The sequence below is a fragment of the Polyodon spathula genome, chromosome 11, assembly GCF_017654505.1.
Source record: "Polyodon spathula isolate WHYD16114869_AA chromosome 11, ASM1765450v1, whole genome shotgun sequence".
NCBI classification, from domain to species: domain Eukaryota; kingdom Metazoa; phylum Chordata; class Actinopteri; order Acipenseriformes; family Polyodontidae; genus Polyodon; species Polyodon spathula.
The window spans coordinates 33,357,541-33,375,013 of record NC_054544.1 but is presented as its reverse complement, the minus strand read 5'-3'; the positions used below and the strand labels follow the sequence as shown (position 1 = coordinate 33,375,013).

Sequence of the window (17,473 nt, the reverse complement as noted above, 5' to 3'; positions counted from 1 at the left end):
GGAATTCTGTTCTATATAATATAATACAAAAAACTATAACAATCATGTTTCAATGTCTTTCTATTTACAATACATTTTATGTACACGTTTATTTCCATAAATAAAATAGAAAAAACCTTCTTGTCAGAAACTTCAGGAACAAAAATGATGAGGGTAATGGTAAATACTACTAATACAATTTGTATTAGTATAAACATATATATAACATATTGTGCGTGTGTGTGTGTGTGTGTGTGTGTGTGTATAATATATATATATATATATATATATATATATATATATATATATATATATATATATATATATATATACACACACACACACACACACACACACAAATTTAAGAATATTTCATTATATATAAAAAAATGCTAATGTAAATTACGTGGACACTAAAAAACACAAATAAACTTTGATAGGAAATCTCTTATGTATTGTTTTCTCAACATTCTAGCTACAATTTTTCCATACTGTACAACAGTGTGCCCTGAAATCTGAAGCAGCACTGCTTCAGCACCTGCCTACATCTAAAGGTATTAAAATCCCCTGTGACAATGGCAAAATAACCATGGCAATCAAAGCCTTTGCCCTGCACTTGTATTACATAACAAACAGCCTTGAAAGAGTAACCCTATTGCATGGGAGAGAGCGGTCACAAAGCTACAATATACATGTCCTCACAGTACGGCATTGGTTAGGGTTGATAGATACAGTTTCAACTTTAAGAATAAATCTGTATCATATGTGGGATGTTTGCCGGAAACTCTCCAACATAGAAGTGCCATTACATTTTTTATTTAATATACTAGTTGGCGCAGCATTTCTGTGTACTACACACACAATATTTTAGTATTTGTAAAAAAAAATAAACTCAGTAACTATTGAATATATCAAAACACTTGCACTGTACATTTACTACTGTTTAAACACACAGGCCAATATCTCTATATTTATGTGTATAGTACTAAATTCAAGTCTTCTCTTTCTAGTATCTCCTGTATTACCATTTAAAAACTAACAATGCTGTAAAACTGCACACACAAAAAAATCTCACCATTGTAGTCTAATTTGGTATCCACAGGAGTTTCCATCTCCACAAGCCTCAGCCCTTTCTGAAGCCACTCTTTCTGCTACCTAAAATAAAATGACCACAAATTACACAAGGTAGATTAAACCCCTGTAACTATAATCTCTCAAATGATGGAAAACAAAAAGGAACAATAAATATTTACAACATTTACAGTTAGGCTTAAACAGGAGTTATAAGAGCTATGTGTGGCAGTGTGCTGATGCAGAGGGATACTTACTTTACAATGAAACAGAAATCAGGTGTTATCTTTTTGGCAAAACTAGACATACATTTATTATTAGCACACATGTATCAAACACTGCTTTAATATTATTGCCATTATTGTATCACCAGTTTAAATATGCAACATACTTGCATGCATAACACATATCACTAAAATATTAAAACCTTATTTCCACCCATAACAAATTTGGAACATTAAAAACTCAAACAGTAAATGTCAATAACGGTGCATCTTCTGTGACTTACAGAAATGGCACTAATCCTTCGCGGCTGTGTGCACACTATTCTGCAGAGAGAGCCCATCTGCTTTTCGATATAGTCATCCAGAATGAACTGGGTAACTTGCGTTGTCTTCCCACAACCTGTTTCTCCGCTAACTACCACCACCTGGTTACTTTTTATCAAATCAACCAGCTCCTATAGGAAGGAACACACAAGCAAAACAAAACACTGTTCACCAATGGAAGGGCTTGTTTATTTGCAATATTCAAAACAATGTACACAGCCACTTTTGATAGAAAACTGAAGTTTGAACATACATGCATATAATCAATTTATTTTTTAAAAACTGTACCCCAGAAAGATAATCTACTTTAATAAATTAAAAGACCTAGAGTACCGTGATAATGTACTGCTATAACACAGTAACAACTTTAGTCTACATTTGACAGTTTTTTTTTTTTTTTTTTTTTAATTAATTCCTACCACTCTGGTGCCTGCTGTGAGCGCCAAGACCATTAACTATGTGGGACAGAGATAATGGCAGGCTCTTTCCACTGTTTGCTTGTCACTGCATCTTAAATGAAACCAGAGGAGTGCATTCCCTGTTGATACCATTAAAATAATCTCACTGGCTCTGCTATCAACTTCAGTGTATTTCAATGTCAAAGAATGGGTTGCCAAATTGTAGATCACTGTATCATTGGGCAGTTACTACAGATGAAACTCAGATGTATGTCCTGCTATAAATGTAAAGTTTCTTAATACAAAAGGATGACAAGCATGTTAAAATGATTTATTAATGTTACTTCTGCAGAAACATAAAAGATGATCTTTTTGGAGCTATGTTTGCAGATTCAGGTAGAAACACTTGTTCCTGAAATTGTTTATGACATTTTCTACAGTACCCAAATAAAATAAAGTTTAGACCAACAAATCAGAAAGTTGTGCTAAAGTATGCTGCTTGTTACTACATTTGTGTATTGTATTGTGTGTGTGTGTGTGTGTGTGTGTGTGTGTGTGTGTCTAGGAATTAATTAGATTAATTAATTATATATATATATATATATATATATATATATATATATATATATTATATATATATATATATATATATATATATATATATAAAATTTTATAACATATATTTTGAATAATCTTACCTTTTTCATGTTGTATGATGGAAGTTTCTCCCTGAACCTCTACAGTAAAAAAATATACATATTATCACAACCTAAATTCAAATTAACAGACATATTTCAAAATAAAGTTTCATAATTTCTGCTTCTAATCAATTCTACTCAATGTCATTAGACTCTGTTTCTGATATGTATTTATTTCTTCTTTTAACACTGATACAAACTAACGACAAAGGATTTACCCTCATTTCCAAGTACTTCGGATCAGATTTTTTTTTCTGAAGGTCACTTTTGAGTTGTTGATCTAGACTTGAATTCCGAACACTGTCTTGTAACAAGAAGTCTAGGTCTTCGTCGCTGACTGGCTTAGTGTCCTTCAGACTAAAACTGTCAGTACGGAAGGTCCTGAAAAAGTAGTACAATGAATGTATTTGATTAAATCATACCACCAGCACAAACATATATTTCTTAATTTTAAGTGTGTGTGTGGGGATATATATATATATATGTCAAAAGTTTACATGCACCAATGGAAATGTATAATTTCTAGAAATTTCTCAAAAACAAAGAATTTTAGGAAAAATCTTTTGTAGCAACCGTTTTAAAAGTTATAATAAAAATAACTGTAGACGCCTATAAATCAGCAATTATTTAGCAAAACTGCAAAAATGCCAATTCAAAAGTATTCATAGGAAAGATAAACTAATAGCTAGTTGAGGCACCTTTAGCAATAATTACCTCTTTTGGCGTGATTCTTTAGTAATTTTTTACTATTCTTCAAGTCAAAATTGTTCCAGTTCATTCAAATTCCGAGGACTTCTCTTGTGCACCGCCTTCTTCAAACTCAAAGATTCTCAATTGGATTTAGATCAGGACTTTAACTAGGCTATTCAAGAACCTTAATTGTATTCATCTTTAATCATTTTGATTTTGATGTGTGCTTTAGATCGCGTGTTGGAACGACTAGTTGCGCTTTAAACCAAGTTTTGTAGCGGTGGGTTTCAGACGACTTGCCAATATCTTTTGGTATGCTATGTAATCCATTTTACCATGTATTGAATCTAAATTTCCTGTGACATTAGAAGAAAAATAGCACCATAAAAGATATTAGCACCTCCATGCTTGACAGTAGGTATGGTGTTCTTTTCTTTGTACGCTTCACAAGACTTTCTCCAAACATAACGACTATCAGCGTGACCAAATAACTCAATTTTTGTTTCTAGCTCCACAAAACCTTTGACTAGAACTCATATCCATCATTTTGCAAACTTTAAGCAATTGTCCTTGTGATGTTTTCCTAAGAGTGGCTTTTTCCTTGGCCTGCAACCATTGAGACCTTCACCATGCAATACTTGACCTGTGATTGAGTCCCACTTGCAGTCAATTCACTGTGAATACCTTTGGCAGTCAATCTCGGATTGTTGTTAACCTTCCTCACAATTCTTCTCCTTGTTCTTTGTGAAAAAACCTTTTTCTTCCAAACGGAGGGAGCGTTGTGATAGTACCGCGAGTCTTGTACTTCTTGATAATAGAACAATAGTTGAAATTGGGACACTCAAATGCTTGGAAATCTTCTTGTATCCTTCTCCAGCTTTATGACAATAATGTTCTGCCTAAGGTCTTCAGATAGCTCTTTAGTTTTTCCCATATCCCATCTATTTCTTGTATTATTTTTTTTACCTTATTCACAAAAGCAAAACTTTTGCTACAAAAGACTTTTCCTATATTTTTTTTTTTTTGTGAAATTTCTAGAAATTATACATTGCCATTGGGGTATGTAAACTTTTGACTACAACTTTGTGGGCGCACACACACACACACATAACATGATGTCCCGGAAAATGTTTGATACACTTTGTATGCACACCAAACACCTACACCTTAGTGGCGTACTGACAACCATTGTTGAAACACAATCCACACACACATATACATAGAGAGAGAGAGAGAGAGAGAGAGAGAGAGAACATCCTATGAATTACATAAACCTTACAAAAAATAAGGTTTGGCACCTGGTTAGCTTTTAAAGCCGCTCAATATCCCAGTGGGATACCATTTCAGAAGTGTGAAGCACAAATCTGTAGCAAAGAGCGATGGGTGGTGAACAGTGAATGTTTTTCATCATATCTGCCTCACTGACAGTCATTCTCACCTGTCAAACTGAAGCTACACTCACTCAGTTTAAATATTTTTCACTTTACCTTTTTTGTTTTATTATGGCATGAAGGACTTAAAATGCAGATGCACATGGCAGTGAAAATGCTTTAAACACAGTAGGCTGATAAGATTACCGTTGCTGAACTATTTTCAAAATATGTAAATCATACATCTATATACATAGGGAATCAGTTAACTTACACTATACAGTTTGTTTCTTCATCTTCATAATTTGCAACATTGTTACTTAAGATACAATACAAATTCAACAACAATACAAGGCAGATTTCTTGGCTAGGTACCTGCTTTGGCTCTCCTTGCATCGAGAAGTCTGGGATGTTAATGGGTATAATTCTCTTTCAGTCTTCTTAGACTGGACGGAGTTCAGAAGCTTGACAATGTGTTCTTCTCTAGATTCATCCATCTGAACCACAGCTCTCTAATCAGAAAATACAATCCAATAAACACATTATTATAGAGTACTTAAATAAGTTAAAAGGTTGGGTGTATAACGTAGATCTGCGCTACAGTACATACGTTTGTTGTTGCTATAAATATATAGCAACGATTTTATTTGCTTTTCTAGATTATTTTAGTTTTTAGATCTTAAGTACAGGCTTGTTTTACTATTCAAGGGACTTTTACATTTTGAGTGAAGTGTTAAAAAAAAGTGTAATATTATTTTATTTGTTTTTAAGTAAACATACCATTTGTCTCTCCTCTTCTTTTCTTTTTGTCCCCGATCCCGATCCCCCTCTCTTGGCGTACCAAAGACCAATCTCCCGGCCTTTCAGATGGGCCGGGTGACGGCCCCGCGGTGCACCTTGATCTTGCCGAGGCTCTCGGGGTGGGTTTTGATAGGAGCCGGAGCCCGAAGAACTACCATGCCCTCGCCATCCACCTTCACCTTCACCTCCACCTCCACTCCACCTTCCCCTCCACCTCCACCCCCACCTCCACCTCCACCTCCACCTGCACCTCGCCATCCTCCTCCTCCTCCTCCTCCTCCTCCTCGGCCCCATCTCTCATCACTGCCTTCAGCAGAGTCTCGACCTCCCCACTGGCCCCTGCTTCTGTTCCCATAACCGTAACTCATATCGTCTACAAACTCAATTCCTTTGTAGTTACAGCTCGAGAGTTACACAAACGCATAAATAAAATAAAAGAACAAGATGTATTTCTTTTTTTGGTTCTCGCTAACAACCCGATGACACCATCAGTGAGACGCACACAAAAAAATCTAATCTAACAATAACAAAAACATATGCAGCTGGTTCACGCTAGTAAATCGGCACACAATACCTTTTTACAAACATATAGTCGAATTAACAATATAATCTAACCTGCATAAGAATTATTTAACAATGCTGTACGGTTTGTAAATATGTCACGTTCGTCGGATTCTCCATTCAGAATCAAAACATATCCGGCCGACGCGTTTATTTTACGTCATTGAGAGCTGCAGAACACGTCCACTTATATGTGACGTAGACCACTAAAAAGACTACAGTACCATAGAGATCAAATAAAGGCTGAGTTACTCAGACCAAATAAACTAACGATAAGGCGCTTGAGTACCTTACAGGATTAGAAAAGAAAGGTAGAAAATATAACTGAATGAAAGACTATAAGGCAAGAAATATTATTACATTGGCTGCAGCAATTACTGGAATGGAGAGCTGTTCTATAATTTTCCAGAGGAATCCATCTCTTAACCAGCAATACTTAAAATTGTTTTTATGTTTATATAAAACATTACTGGTCACCTTGTATTCTTTGAATCCAGGATATGCAACAATTTCAAATACAAAGCTTTAGATTAACTCTTGCATCCTATTACCTATGCTATATGTCAGGTGGTTTGATTGTATCTACACCAGAGTGTTTGACTATAAAGCATGACGCACCAAGGAAGACTGCTTATTCCAAATTAAAGTATGAAATACAAGTGAATATGTAAGGGAATGGATTTTAACCTTGGTCTCCAATCCTTAAAGAGGGTCTGTTCGTGAAGGAATACTAATAACCTTCGTGGAAGAGAGAGAGAGAGAGAGAGAGAGAGAGAGAGAGAGAGAGAGAGAGAGAGAGAGAGAGGCCCTCTGCAAGAGAACTTCGCCTCCTCTCTCGGAGAGAGAGAAGAGAATTTACAGAAGGATGAGCTTAACCTCAAAGGATTTTGCATCGAGCTGACTTGTAAGATACCATCTACTGCGAAGGTCCTTGAAATCTACACTGTACAACACCTGCAATGGTTTTAATAATGTGCTGAATACAATGCCTTGATAATGCACTGCACAGTGTGGGTGTGTTCTTTGTCAAATCATATATATAGTTTTAGTTAGAAACTATCAAATGGGAGGCTGTTCACATACTGTAGTAATAGAACAAGGGTGCCAAACACCCAGAGCGCCACAGAGCTCTCAATTACTTCTCTCCAGGACTCAAAATGCTTCATAGGTCGTTTACCTTGAATCAATTATGTCAAAAGCATGAGTTGTAATGAAAACCAGAAGACCCTGCGGCCCTCAAGGACTGGAGGAAAGAAAAAGAAAGATTAAAACCAAACAAAACAGAGAAAGCAGCACTCAAAAAGAATTTGAAAATGATCATATTAATAAAACTACAAAAATAGATAATTATATTTAAAAATAAGTTATGCTGTACTGGCTAAAATACTAAATGTTTTTTTTTTTTTGTGATAATGAAGTTTACAAGTTTTAAGGTTCTCAATGTAAGTCAGTATTAAATGTTAAGAAAAGCTTTGCCAGCATGAAAGAGCTTCTCTAAAGCCTCTTTCACACTGGCACGCCTACTCGGGTCCTGACCCTGGTTCTGGCTACCTCACGTAGCTGCGTTGTACCCAGGTTGACGGGGTCGCAGTGACCAAACTCTGGATGTGAGTCGACCCGCTTTGATCCAGGTTGAGCGAGACAAAATGCATGACGGCCGTTTGTAAGCTAACAAAATAACAAACAGTCACACCTGCGTGAAGGTTTTGTTGCTTGAGTCACACCATGAGCCAAATTGCAGCAGGGGTGAAGAAAAATTTGCTCTAATCAACATTTTGGCATACGGTTCAATCCAGAGAAGCTTGGATGGAAGCGTCTGTAACAAGCTGCTTCCAGGGGCATTGATGCACGCATTATGTACTTGCATCTGTCACCCAGGTCAACCCTACTTTATCAAAAACAGCGTGAAATTGCTTAGCCGACCCACATGACACTGGGTCCTGACCTGGACAGGTTCTGACTCGGGTAAAGCATGCCAGTGTGAAAGAGGCTTTAGATGGGACAATTCACAAGATCAGGGAATAGAAATGCCTAAGAAAGCCATCTTATCTCTGAAATGTAAAAATACATTTAATAGAATACATATAGAATAACTGTAGCCAGTTGATTGGGTTACACTTTTTCTATGGTGGAAGATCTTATCTATAAAGAATAGTGAATGCATTAACAAAGTATCAAAACTGCTTTGTCCTCTGGTATCTTAAGTAAGTGAACTAGGGTGGTACTGTCTGGCCCTGCATTAATCTTAACTTATACAGCTAACCTTATTAATATTGGGTTGGTCCACATTTTGCCGCAGTGACGGATTGTGGTCCTGAATGAGATATCCAAGGTCAGATTGAGATCCAGGGATTGTACTGACCAAGGAAGACTGCTCCTCGCAGACAATTCTGGGGGATGGTTGCATCATCATAATCATCTTCAAAGGTACCCTGACATTCTGGAAGATGGATTTGATCAGCAACAATCTTCATGTACTTATTTTTGCCAGTTCCAGGGAAATCAAATCAAGTGTTTCATTAGATTTTGTGCATACTATACCTGTCTTTCTTTTGCACACTATTATGCACATTATCTGTCAAGAGCAGCCTGGTTTAGAATAAAAGGGTTACTTTATTGTGCATGTTTGTATATCCTTTAGTGTCTGTCGTATATTTGCCTTGTCCAATGTCAGTTGCTCTATCAGTGTTTAGCTTCTGAGGCGTTAGCATTGTATCTGTGACTGTGCTTTTTTATAATCTTTTATAACTGCTTATCTTTTTTTGTCGTGGAGTTCAAACAGTCACAGCTATTGTAAAAAGGCTAATTGTATTAATCAGGAACACTAAATCTTAAATGGTGCAGATAATGTCAATATGTGTTACTATGGTACTACTGCAGCTATGACCAAACGTTTTGCATCACCCTGTAGAATTAACACATGCTGCTTCATAAACCTGCTGAACAGTGCATTAACATATTGAATTACATACTGCTTTGTAGTGTTCCATACACCTAACAAAAACTGATAAAAATTGAAAAAATGTACATTTCTAAATCTAACATGAACTATTGTACTACTGTTATGGCTCCCTATAAACATCTGCGATATATATTTCTTTTTTTCTTATACTACATGAATTCTAGATGATGCAAAACTTTTGGTCATAGCTGTATACAGGAGAAATGACAGGACCAGGAGCCATAAAGAAAATTCAGAAAAGAAGTGAGACAGCGTTTGTCACTCTGGTGAATAATCACTGAGACCTTACATGTTATTCAAAAAGCATGTGCCTGTAAGTTTTATTGCTATAAAATCATGGAACAGAAATAAAAAATATACAGCATTTTGAAAAAAAAAAAATCATATTTACATTTGCCTTTATTATTTCAACATGTAAGCATGTGTCTTACTGAATGCTTTTAATAGTGTTATGCAATAGGGCAATCAGTAACTTTTTTAAAAATACATATATAACCCAATACATATATAAACAATTGCAATCATATTTTGTTATTATTGTTGTTTATTGTTATTATTATTATTATTATTATTATTATTATTATTATTATTATTATTATTTTTGAAATATACATTTCCAAAAAAAAAAAGTGAACTCGTTGTCTTGTTTTCTAATGGCAAAATACATTTTGTGAGGACAGTGAAAGATCACCTGTTGCTGGACCATTGGATAATGAATTCCCTGTGCCCTCTCAGTGCCGGACTTTGACATTAATTTAAAGGTGCAGTGTAACATTTTGCTCTGAAAGACTTATATTGCTGTCACAGAGAGTTATGCCACAGGGTTTGTGACCTTCAGTTTGGGAGAGCAATATCTGAATAGCATTTTGGTACCACTTTCCAATGAACAGCATGGATTTCAATGTTAAATGTAATTATATATCCTTTTTAGATACCTTAATTTGCATGCTTGCCAGGGTTTTACTGGCATTGCAGTTGTAAAAAAGAAAAATACAATTTAGTCTTTGTAATTCATTCCACCTATTATTTCTAATCATCAATATCATTATCATTATCATTATTTCAATGCAACCACTCTCTTACCACTATCAATTAGCTTCATATATCATTTGAATTGCTTTTTTTTAACCATGTCTTTGTTTGCTTTTGTGTGTTGTGGACACAGCCAGGGATTTCTGTTTTGTTCAAGTAACGCAACAAAAATATAATAAGCTTGAAACATGTCCTCGTTCACTGATCTGTTTCCTCTTCCTGTTTCTTATAAGCCGTATTTAATAATTGAATCTCCTCCTCGTAACCAGATTTCTCCCGGTGCTGCTTTTTACTGTTCCGTCTGTGAGCCTCCACAGTGTCTGGAATTGATATATTAATATCACTATCAGGATTGTTTGAGGGTATAAAGAGTGAATAAGAAGCAGTCTCGCCCAAGTCACAGGATACAAATCTATTTTCTCTTCTGGAGTACCGTAGCGATGGCGATCTGGCATGGGTAGAAGACTGGCTGATGTTACTAACTATAGACACTGTATCCATGGCCTCTTCATTGTCACAGATCTCCAGCACTTCCAAATGAATTTTTACATTGGTGTCTGCAATGCTGTTTGGAGAGTCGTCTGTGTTAGGCTCATGCCCCACACTTTTTGAGCGATAAACTTCAATTTTCTTATTGGTTGGGGTTATTGTTTGACCATCACTACTGACTTCATAAGTTGAAAGTGAGAGAGTCTTCCCAGTGGGTGCATGGAGAGACACAGTTCCTTGAAATGCACAAAGCGGAATAGCTAATCCCCCACTGGATCTCTAAAAACAAAAAAACAACAAAAAAAAAAAAAACATGAGACACAAAACTTTTTGCTAATTATATACAGTATATGAAACCCATATAATCCATTCTATATGTTTTATATACGTTTAATATACTGCACAATCAATTTGGTGACAGGAACTGTTTATTCACCTAACTGTACACATTGGCATGCTAGAAGTACAGTATTGTGGCATTCTACACATTACAACCACATTCACTAGGCATAAAATACCTCAATCTTTTACCAAACACCATAAAATATAAGACAAAGTGTAAGCTACTTTTTAAACTCTATTAACAGCCTTTGTATGAGGTCTACAATGCACTTGCTGAAAGTTTTAATGCACTAAGGATACTATTTGCAAAGGTCTTTCTCCGAACATGAAGTGCATCATTTAACATAATTAATATTAAAAAATCAGCAAACTAGTTGTTTGCTACATGCATGCTGGAGTGAAGACCTTGATAAATCTGATCCAATATACACAGTAGTCGACATCATTTTTGATAATTCTAATTGAAACTAGCTTTGGGAAGAGATCAGTTGATGCATTTCCAATTTAATTGTGACAAAGTGTGATTTGATCTGGCATGTAAGTATGCAAGTCAAATAAATGTTTACGATGTGGACATGTACATTCACATCAATACTTTAAAAAAAATAATTAAATAATAATGCTCACAAAATCACATTAAAGGCTTTTAAAAATGTTTAACCAGCTTTTATGTATAAATTCATTAATTATCCGTGGTCAATTTTATTCAAATGACGCTTTGCATACATGTAACAATATTTGACACTTCAAATTCCTTTGAGGTCATAAGTGGAATTATGCTGTTAAGGATTAGCAATTTGTGTCACTATAAAGAGCTTTGGAGAATATCTGAGTGCTTAATAGCAGTGATAGCTTTGTATACTGGAATGCCTGTTCCATAGTGGGGATATTTTAATTTGTGACTGAAGCTGACAACAAATAACAATAATGAAATAATTTAAATGCAAAGAAATGTTTTAATGTTGTATACAGTTTGCCTGAATCAGACAGTTACAGATGTAAAGTGCATCTTACATGTCCGGATATAATATATATATAATATATATTATATATATATATATATATATATATATATATATATATATATATATATATATATAATATATATTATTATATATATATATATATATATATATAGGTATATCTCCAACACTTGCCATAACATTGCCATTAAGATACAGTGCCACCCAATGCAGACGGGGTGGTGCGGATTCAACACGACAAGCCTGCATGCTATTTCAGTGGTTTTGGAATGATACACTAGTCGACCATTCCTGAAAGAACACTACCTCGAATTCTGCCGCAGTCTGTTCTAGGGTCAGGGGTAACGTCAGAGATTCCTAAAGAGTGCCACCTTTCAGCTCTCACATCTGTACTATTGTCTTTTTGAGTCTGACTTGTTCCTGTATATTTCAGGGATTGCATCCGCATGCTGGTAAACAATCAGGTGTGTGGGATTAACCATTTTAAACAAAAAATAGCGCTTCTTAGCATAGGCATACCTCTACAATAAGACTTGAAGAAGCAATGGAAATTGTTTGACTAAGCAGGCCTATGTTTCATATTTTAGGCTGTATGCTGTATATGAAAAGGCGGCACAGTACATATTAGCTGTACGGATTTAACAAGAGAAAGCACCTGATTAGATTAGAATTGGCCGTGGTGCAACTGTATTACCTGCCGAGGCGTTCTTTCAGATTTACTTCGACACCATTCCCAATCTGCGAGCTCTAGCTTGCGACATTCTTCGTTGGACAATCTCCTTTCAGGGCCGTCAAACACTGGCAACCCATCAAGATTGTTTTCGGTGATTGGTGTTCCAGCAGCGCTGTTGTACAATTCGTTAGACCCGGTGACGCTCCAAGGCTTTGTCTCCGACTTGATTGCTTTGTTGAGTTCTGTCTGCAGGGAGCTGTCCTTCAGAGTTGTGGTTCTGAACTCAATGTTGGCGCGGCTCACCGGTTGACTTTCTATCAGATCAGTTTTTGTCAACTTGGTGTCGTAGTTCATAAGGTTGTGATATGACACGGATTTTTGACCAGAGCAATTGTTTGCCTGGCCTATTTTGTAAATCCCATACCCTTGATGGAAGGACAAGTTGAATTCAAAACCTCTCTTTTTGACTTCAGAAAAAAGAAAAAAAAGAAGCGTTATGTTTGACATCTCACCATGTTTCTAATTTTACAAACGGAATAATTACATCCTGCTTTAAGTATGTTATACGTTGGTTAATTATCAGAACTGAAGAGAAGAATGAGAGAAAGTAACCACCCCATTCAGGTTTTGAGGCACGCATTTTATTTCAATTTACGAATGTTATCATGTGAAAATAATAACATCAAACACAGTATATAAAAAGTTTTATTATTATTATTATTATTATTATTATTATTATTATTATTATTATTATTATTATTATTATTATTATTAAATCATCATCATCATCAGCATCATCATCAGTAGTATAGTATCATCTACCATGGTATTGCTGCGACGACTGTTACTACTACTACTACTACTAATAATAATAATAATAATAATAATAATAATAATAATAATAATAATAATAGCTGTCACAATTATTGTAACACGTGTATTTCATGGTATGCACAATGAAAATTATATATGAGGATTTATTCATTTTATAGGTTTGGATTGGTTTTCAAAGACGTTTGTCAAAACTAAAACACAAAATGCGTTTTATTGTAAATTAAATTAACCAACCATGAACACATGAAAAGACGTAAGAGGGAAACGTTTCATCCCACCATTGCTACTAGCTGGAGAAAATTAAAAGCATAAAAAAATGAAAAACCACACCACGGTCTCAATAGCCTTACCCCTTGCTGTGTCTGAAGACAAAGCGTATGCATTTCTCCTGCAGTTAATAAAACAACCACATGGCAGGTGAATCCAGCGTTCGGAAAGAACAAACACTGGCGTGACTGCAGCAGAGAGCAAGGTCAGGACAAAACTCAGAGTCTCAACAGACTGGCTCTTGAATTGAAGGACATGACTAACCAAGATCTGTATCTGAAAAAGAGATTATCAGAAAGACATGTATCTATTTACAAACAGGGGGACAGCAGTATGAAACATCTTGCCCTGATCTCCAAATTAGATATATAAATGTTTTATTTTGTTAAATAACTTATATGCATAATAAACTACTAAGAGCATAAAGCATGCTCACCTAGTTATCTTCATCACAGTGAATACATGTTTTTCATCTACGATGACAAAACAATTGCGGTGAATAATAATAATAATAATAATAATAATAATAATAATAATAATAATAATAATAATAATAATAATAGATTACCATCATTGGCATCCACAAAATTATTCTAACCATAGCCAGAATTAAAGAAAAACGTTTCTGAGCAAAAAATATAGGAGAATTCCTTGAGTTCCCAACATCCCTCTGATGCTCAGAAACAGTCTGGCTGGAACAAAAATATGTGTCCACTTTGTTCTTTACAAGCACAGGTACAGACTCCCGATTCCTCTCCTCACAACTCCTAAAACTTTTCTCCGGGGGGTCTCCTTGAGGGAGAGACGAGATGTTACTAACCAGTGCCGCCCCATCTGCAACGGGTATTCTTTCAATCTCGGAATAGCTGGGATTCAATCCCTTTTGTTGGTCGCCCGAGCACAGCAGTTGGTTTGTAAGAGGTATGGAAAATACTAAAACTTTGCAGAAACACAAGGCATATAGAACGAAAAGGAATATTACATAGGAGCTGGGAGTCATTGTAAAGCAGCCCCAATGCGTGGGAGCAAAGGTACCCCAGCCACATAAAGGTAATGTGCTTAGTATTAAACTGACTATCCATATAGCTACTATAGCCCATATTATTTTCAGTGGTTGTTTGGCAGCCTGGAAAGCTCCAAACTGTTTGGTTATATAAAAAGTGTAGGACACAATCAACGACGCCTTTAAATTGCTTGATATCCCCTGAAAGAGATACAGAAGCGCCGATGAACTACATAGTGCGCTTGGCTGGTCTTTGCCCCCCCATTGTATGAACAGAAAAATAGAGAAAGGTATCACGCTAATTAAATCGTCTACGGACAGAGACGCCACAATAAGGGAAAGCGAGGTCTTACTCCGCGTCTTCAGCAAAGACAACAGTGAATAGATGCTACCCGCAAAAGTTAGAATTGTTATACTCAACGACAAGCAGAAGAGTACCGCGTTGCCTTGTCTTTGTCCATTTTGCGAATCCATTCTTTGATAGGTTTCTGTAAAAAGACTGGTTTTGTTGAAAGGCAGGGGGCTGGGTGTTGCTGACATATTACTGAAGATTATCGTATCCCCTTTAGATACTTTAATATCACTTATTCGGATCCAGCTTGACTGCTGCACCTCAGTTGCTAGAACTCCTCCTTAGTAAGCCCACTGCTACGGTTTGATATCCAGGGTTCAGTGTTCTAAGGAACAGATGCAGCTTTCTTCTCGTTCTCTGCGCGCATACTAACGCCACATTCAGCTGAGGCGATAAAACAAACCTTGTGTTGAATTTGAACACTGTTTCATTATAACGGTTCAGAAACTGCAAGTCTCTGTTTTCGAGCTGCCGTTCCTTGGGCATAAAGGTAAGTGAAGTGTAGACTCGAATAGCAAAAGTCAGTGCAAAGAGACACCACCCTGGTTTAGCGCCGTAGATTGAGATAGTAATGAATGCGATCGTGGTGTGTTGCTGCCCTCTGTCTCGGGCTGCAAGTGGGAGGAGTAGTTTTCTAATCCCTGTTTCCTCTAACTCAGATGAAAATATTCAGTTCCCCAGTGCAAACATGACAACTCCTGCACACGTTTATTGTGCGTGTTCATTCTTTAATGATATAGCACTCCATGTTCCACAGTTGTGCTTCAAGGTCAAAACTTTTGTTTTCCATACATTTTCCTTTTAAAAAATACTTTCAAGTGTATATATATAGACGCGTTAAATTTTGAGTTAGTTTAATAATTAATTTCTTTTTTTAATTCTTTAAAGGTGTAGAGGGAAAGGGTTTTCATTCCGTATCCTAGAAGATTTGCTACCATTTTCACTGCATCCCATATGATTGTGAAGCTGAACTTTTTATTAAAAAGTATCTGCAGCTTCTCCCTTTGCTTTGTTCATAATTTTTGACTCCTGGATTAAAAATCTGCCACTTTTTGACCCTACACATTCTAAACTATGTACAGGACATGGTGTACCCAAATGAGAATATCAATATTTTTCCCACGGCCCTGCGGAATTATAACTAATTGTAATACTAATAAACCCAGAGGGAAAACGTTAATGACTTTTCTTTCAATAATAATAGTAATAAGCACAAACAAAAACAAACAAAAAAATATATATATAGTACGAGCAATATTTCCAAAAGGGTTTGATTTTCAATAAATTGTAACTCTAAAGCAAAACTGTGATTTCTTGTATCGATTGTTCTATTATTAAATAAGATACGGGATGTCAAAACACCGCATATGCTTGCTATAGACAGCAATTGTCATTATCCTGTGTTCATTGAAGCAAAGGGAAATGAGAAGAAAGAAGATTTTGTCCCTGTCCCCCCACCTTTATTTTATACCAGTCTGAATTATTATTAGTATTATTACAATGACATATTGTTATGTTATCATCATACTGATGTAATTTTGAACGTACAGTCGTGGCTGTATACGTGTTTAGTAAGCAATCTATTATTAAATGCATGTGTTACACCGACTGTAGTATTATAATATATTTCCCTGCTGGAATCCATTAATCACATCCTGTTCAAGCTAAACCCCATGTTCTAGAGCGTTGGTGGCTGTAACGAACTCTGTAGAATCCACTGACCATTGTTCTTGAAATAAGGTTTGGGTAAATAGAACTATCTGCTAGTGCCAAACCTATTCTTTGTTATTGGCACAATTATGATGCCAGCTCTATACTGTGAACAAGATCAAGTGAATATAATGTGATTCTGTGACTTGCTCCTTTTTCACAATGACATTCAGTTTAGCTGAATTGAATTTAAAAACTCACTAGCATGCACTTTCAAAAATACCTCTGCTCAGCTAAGCAGATTCATTTCACACGTCTAAAGTCCTCTCTATTAAGTGCAATTTTAATTAAAAATGTGACTTAATAGAATTCCCATTACTTACCTGTCTTAGGACAAATCTCTGTTATATATTTATATATAGTAGATAAATGATCAGCTTTTCCGTTTTCTTTGTTTTTTTTTCTTTTTTTTTAAATTTTGAAACAAATATTGTTGGGATAGAAAGCTGGCTTGTTTCTTTTCCAGTTTGGTCCCCAGTTCTGGGAATGAAATCCCACAACCAATGGAAAATAACAAAAAAAAGTGTGAATTAAAACACAAATGTAGCTCTTGGACCACATTGTAAGAAAATAATACATTATTTGGTAGCCAGGGTTTAAAAACTGATGTCTACATATTACCTGATCTGCTGTGAATGGATTTATACTGCAGCTTTTTAAAACACTTACTAATCACTGTGGCTTTCTTTCTTTTGGCTGTGTTTATGCCA

The 17,473-nt window shown here is 35.7% G+C and overlaps 2 protein-coding genes across 2 annotated transcripts in view; both read right to left on the bottom strand.

Moving 5' to 3' along the window:
• dhx36 (DEAH (Asp-Glu-Ala-His) box polypeptide 36) overlaps positions 1 to 5,753 on the bottom strand; it is a 29,989-nt gene extending 24,236 nt beyond the window's left edge. The window contains exons 1-6 of the mRNA XM_041263064.1: positions 5,535 to 5,753; positions 5,130 to 5,266; positions 2,913 to 3,075; positions 2,695 to 2,733; positions 1,559 to 1,729; positions 1,055 to 1,134 (exon numbers count right to left, since the gene is read on the bottom strand). Coding sequence (XP_041118998.1) covers positions 1,055 to 1,134; positions 1,559 to 1,729; positions 2,695 to 2,733; positions 2,913 to 3,075; positions 5,130 to 5,266; positions 5,535 to 5,537 — 593 coding nt within the window. The 5' untranslated portion in view covers positions 5,538 to 5,753. The remainder of the gene's footprint in view (positions 1 to 1,054; positions 1,135 to 1,558; positions 1,730 to 2,694; positions 2,734 to 2,912; positions 3,076 to 5,129; positions 5,267 to 5,534) is intronic.
• A 3,965-nt stretch (positions 5,754 to 9,718) lies between these two features.
• LOC121322805 (probable G-protein coupled receptor 149) lies at positions 9,719 to 15,629 on the bottom strand. Its single transcript, XM_041263107.1, has 4 exons — positions 14,267 to 15,629; positions 13,782 to 13,974; positions 12,619 to 13,064; positions 9,719 to 10,878 (listed from the first exon to the last, which is right to left on the bottom strand). Exons 1-4 carry the CDS (start codon positions 15,239 to 15,241, stop codon positions 10,309 to 10,311), a joined length of 2,184 nt encoding a protein of 727 aa, XP_041119041.1. The 5' UTR covers positions 15,242 to 15,629; the 3' UTR covers positions 9,719 to 10,308.
• Positions 15,630 to 17,473: the final 1,844 nt, after the last annotated feature.

Bases quoted from the DNA above. Each gene is read 5' to 3' on its own strand.
- LOC121322805 (XM_041263107.1), bottom strand. From the start codon at position 15,241: ATGTCAGCAACACCCAGCCCCCTGCCTTTCAACAAAACCAGTCTTTTT. The intron at 13,975-14,266 runs GTAATCTATTAT...TCTCTTTTTCAG, and splicing joins TTTTGTGGATGCCAATGATG to ATACAGATCTTGGTTAGTCA. The intron at 13,065-13,781 runs GTAAGGCTATTG...TTTTTTCTGAAG, and splicing joins GTCTTCAGACACAGCAAGGG to TCAAAAAGAGAGGTTTTGAA.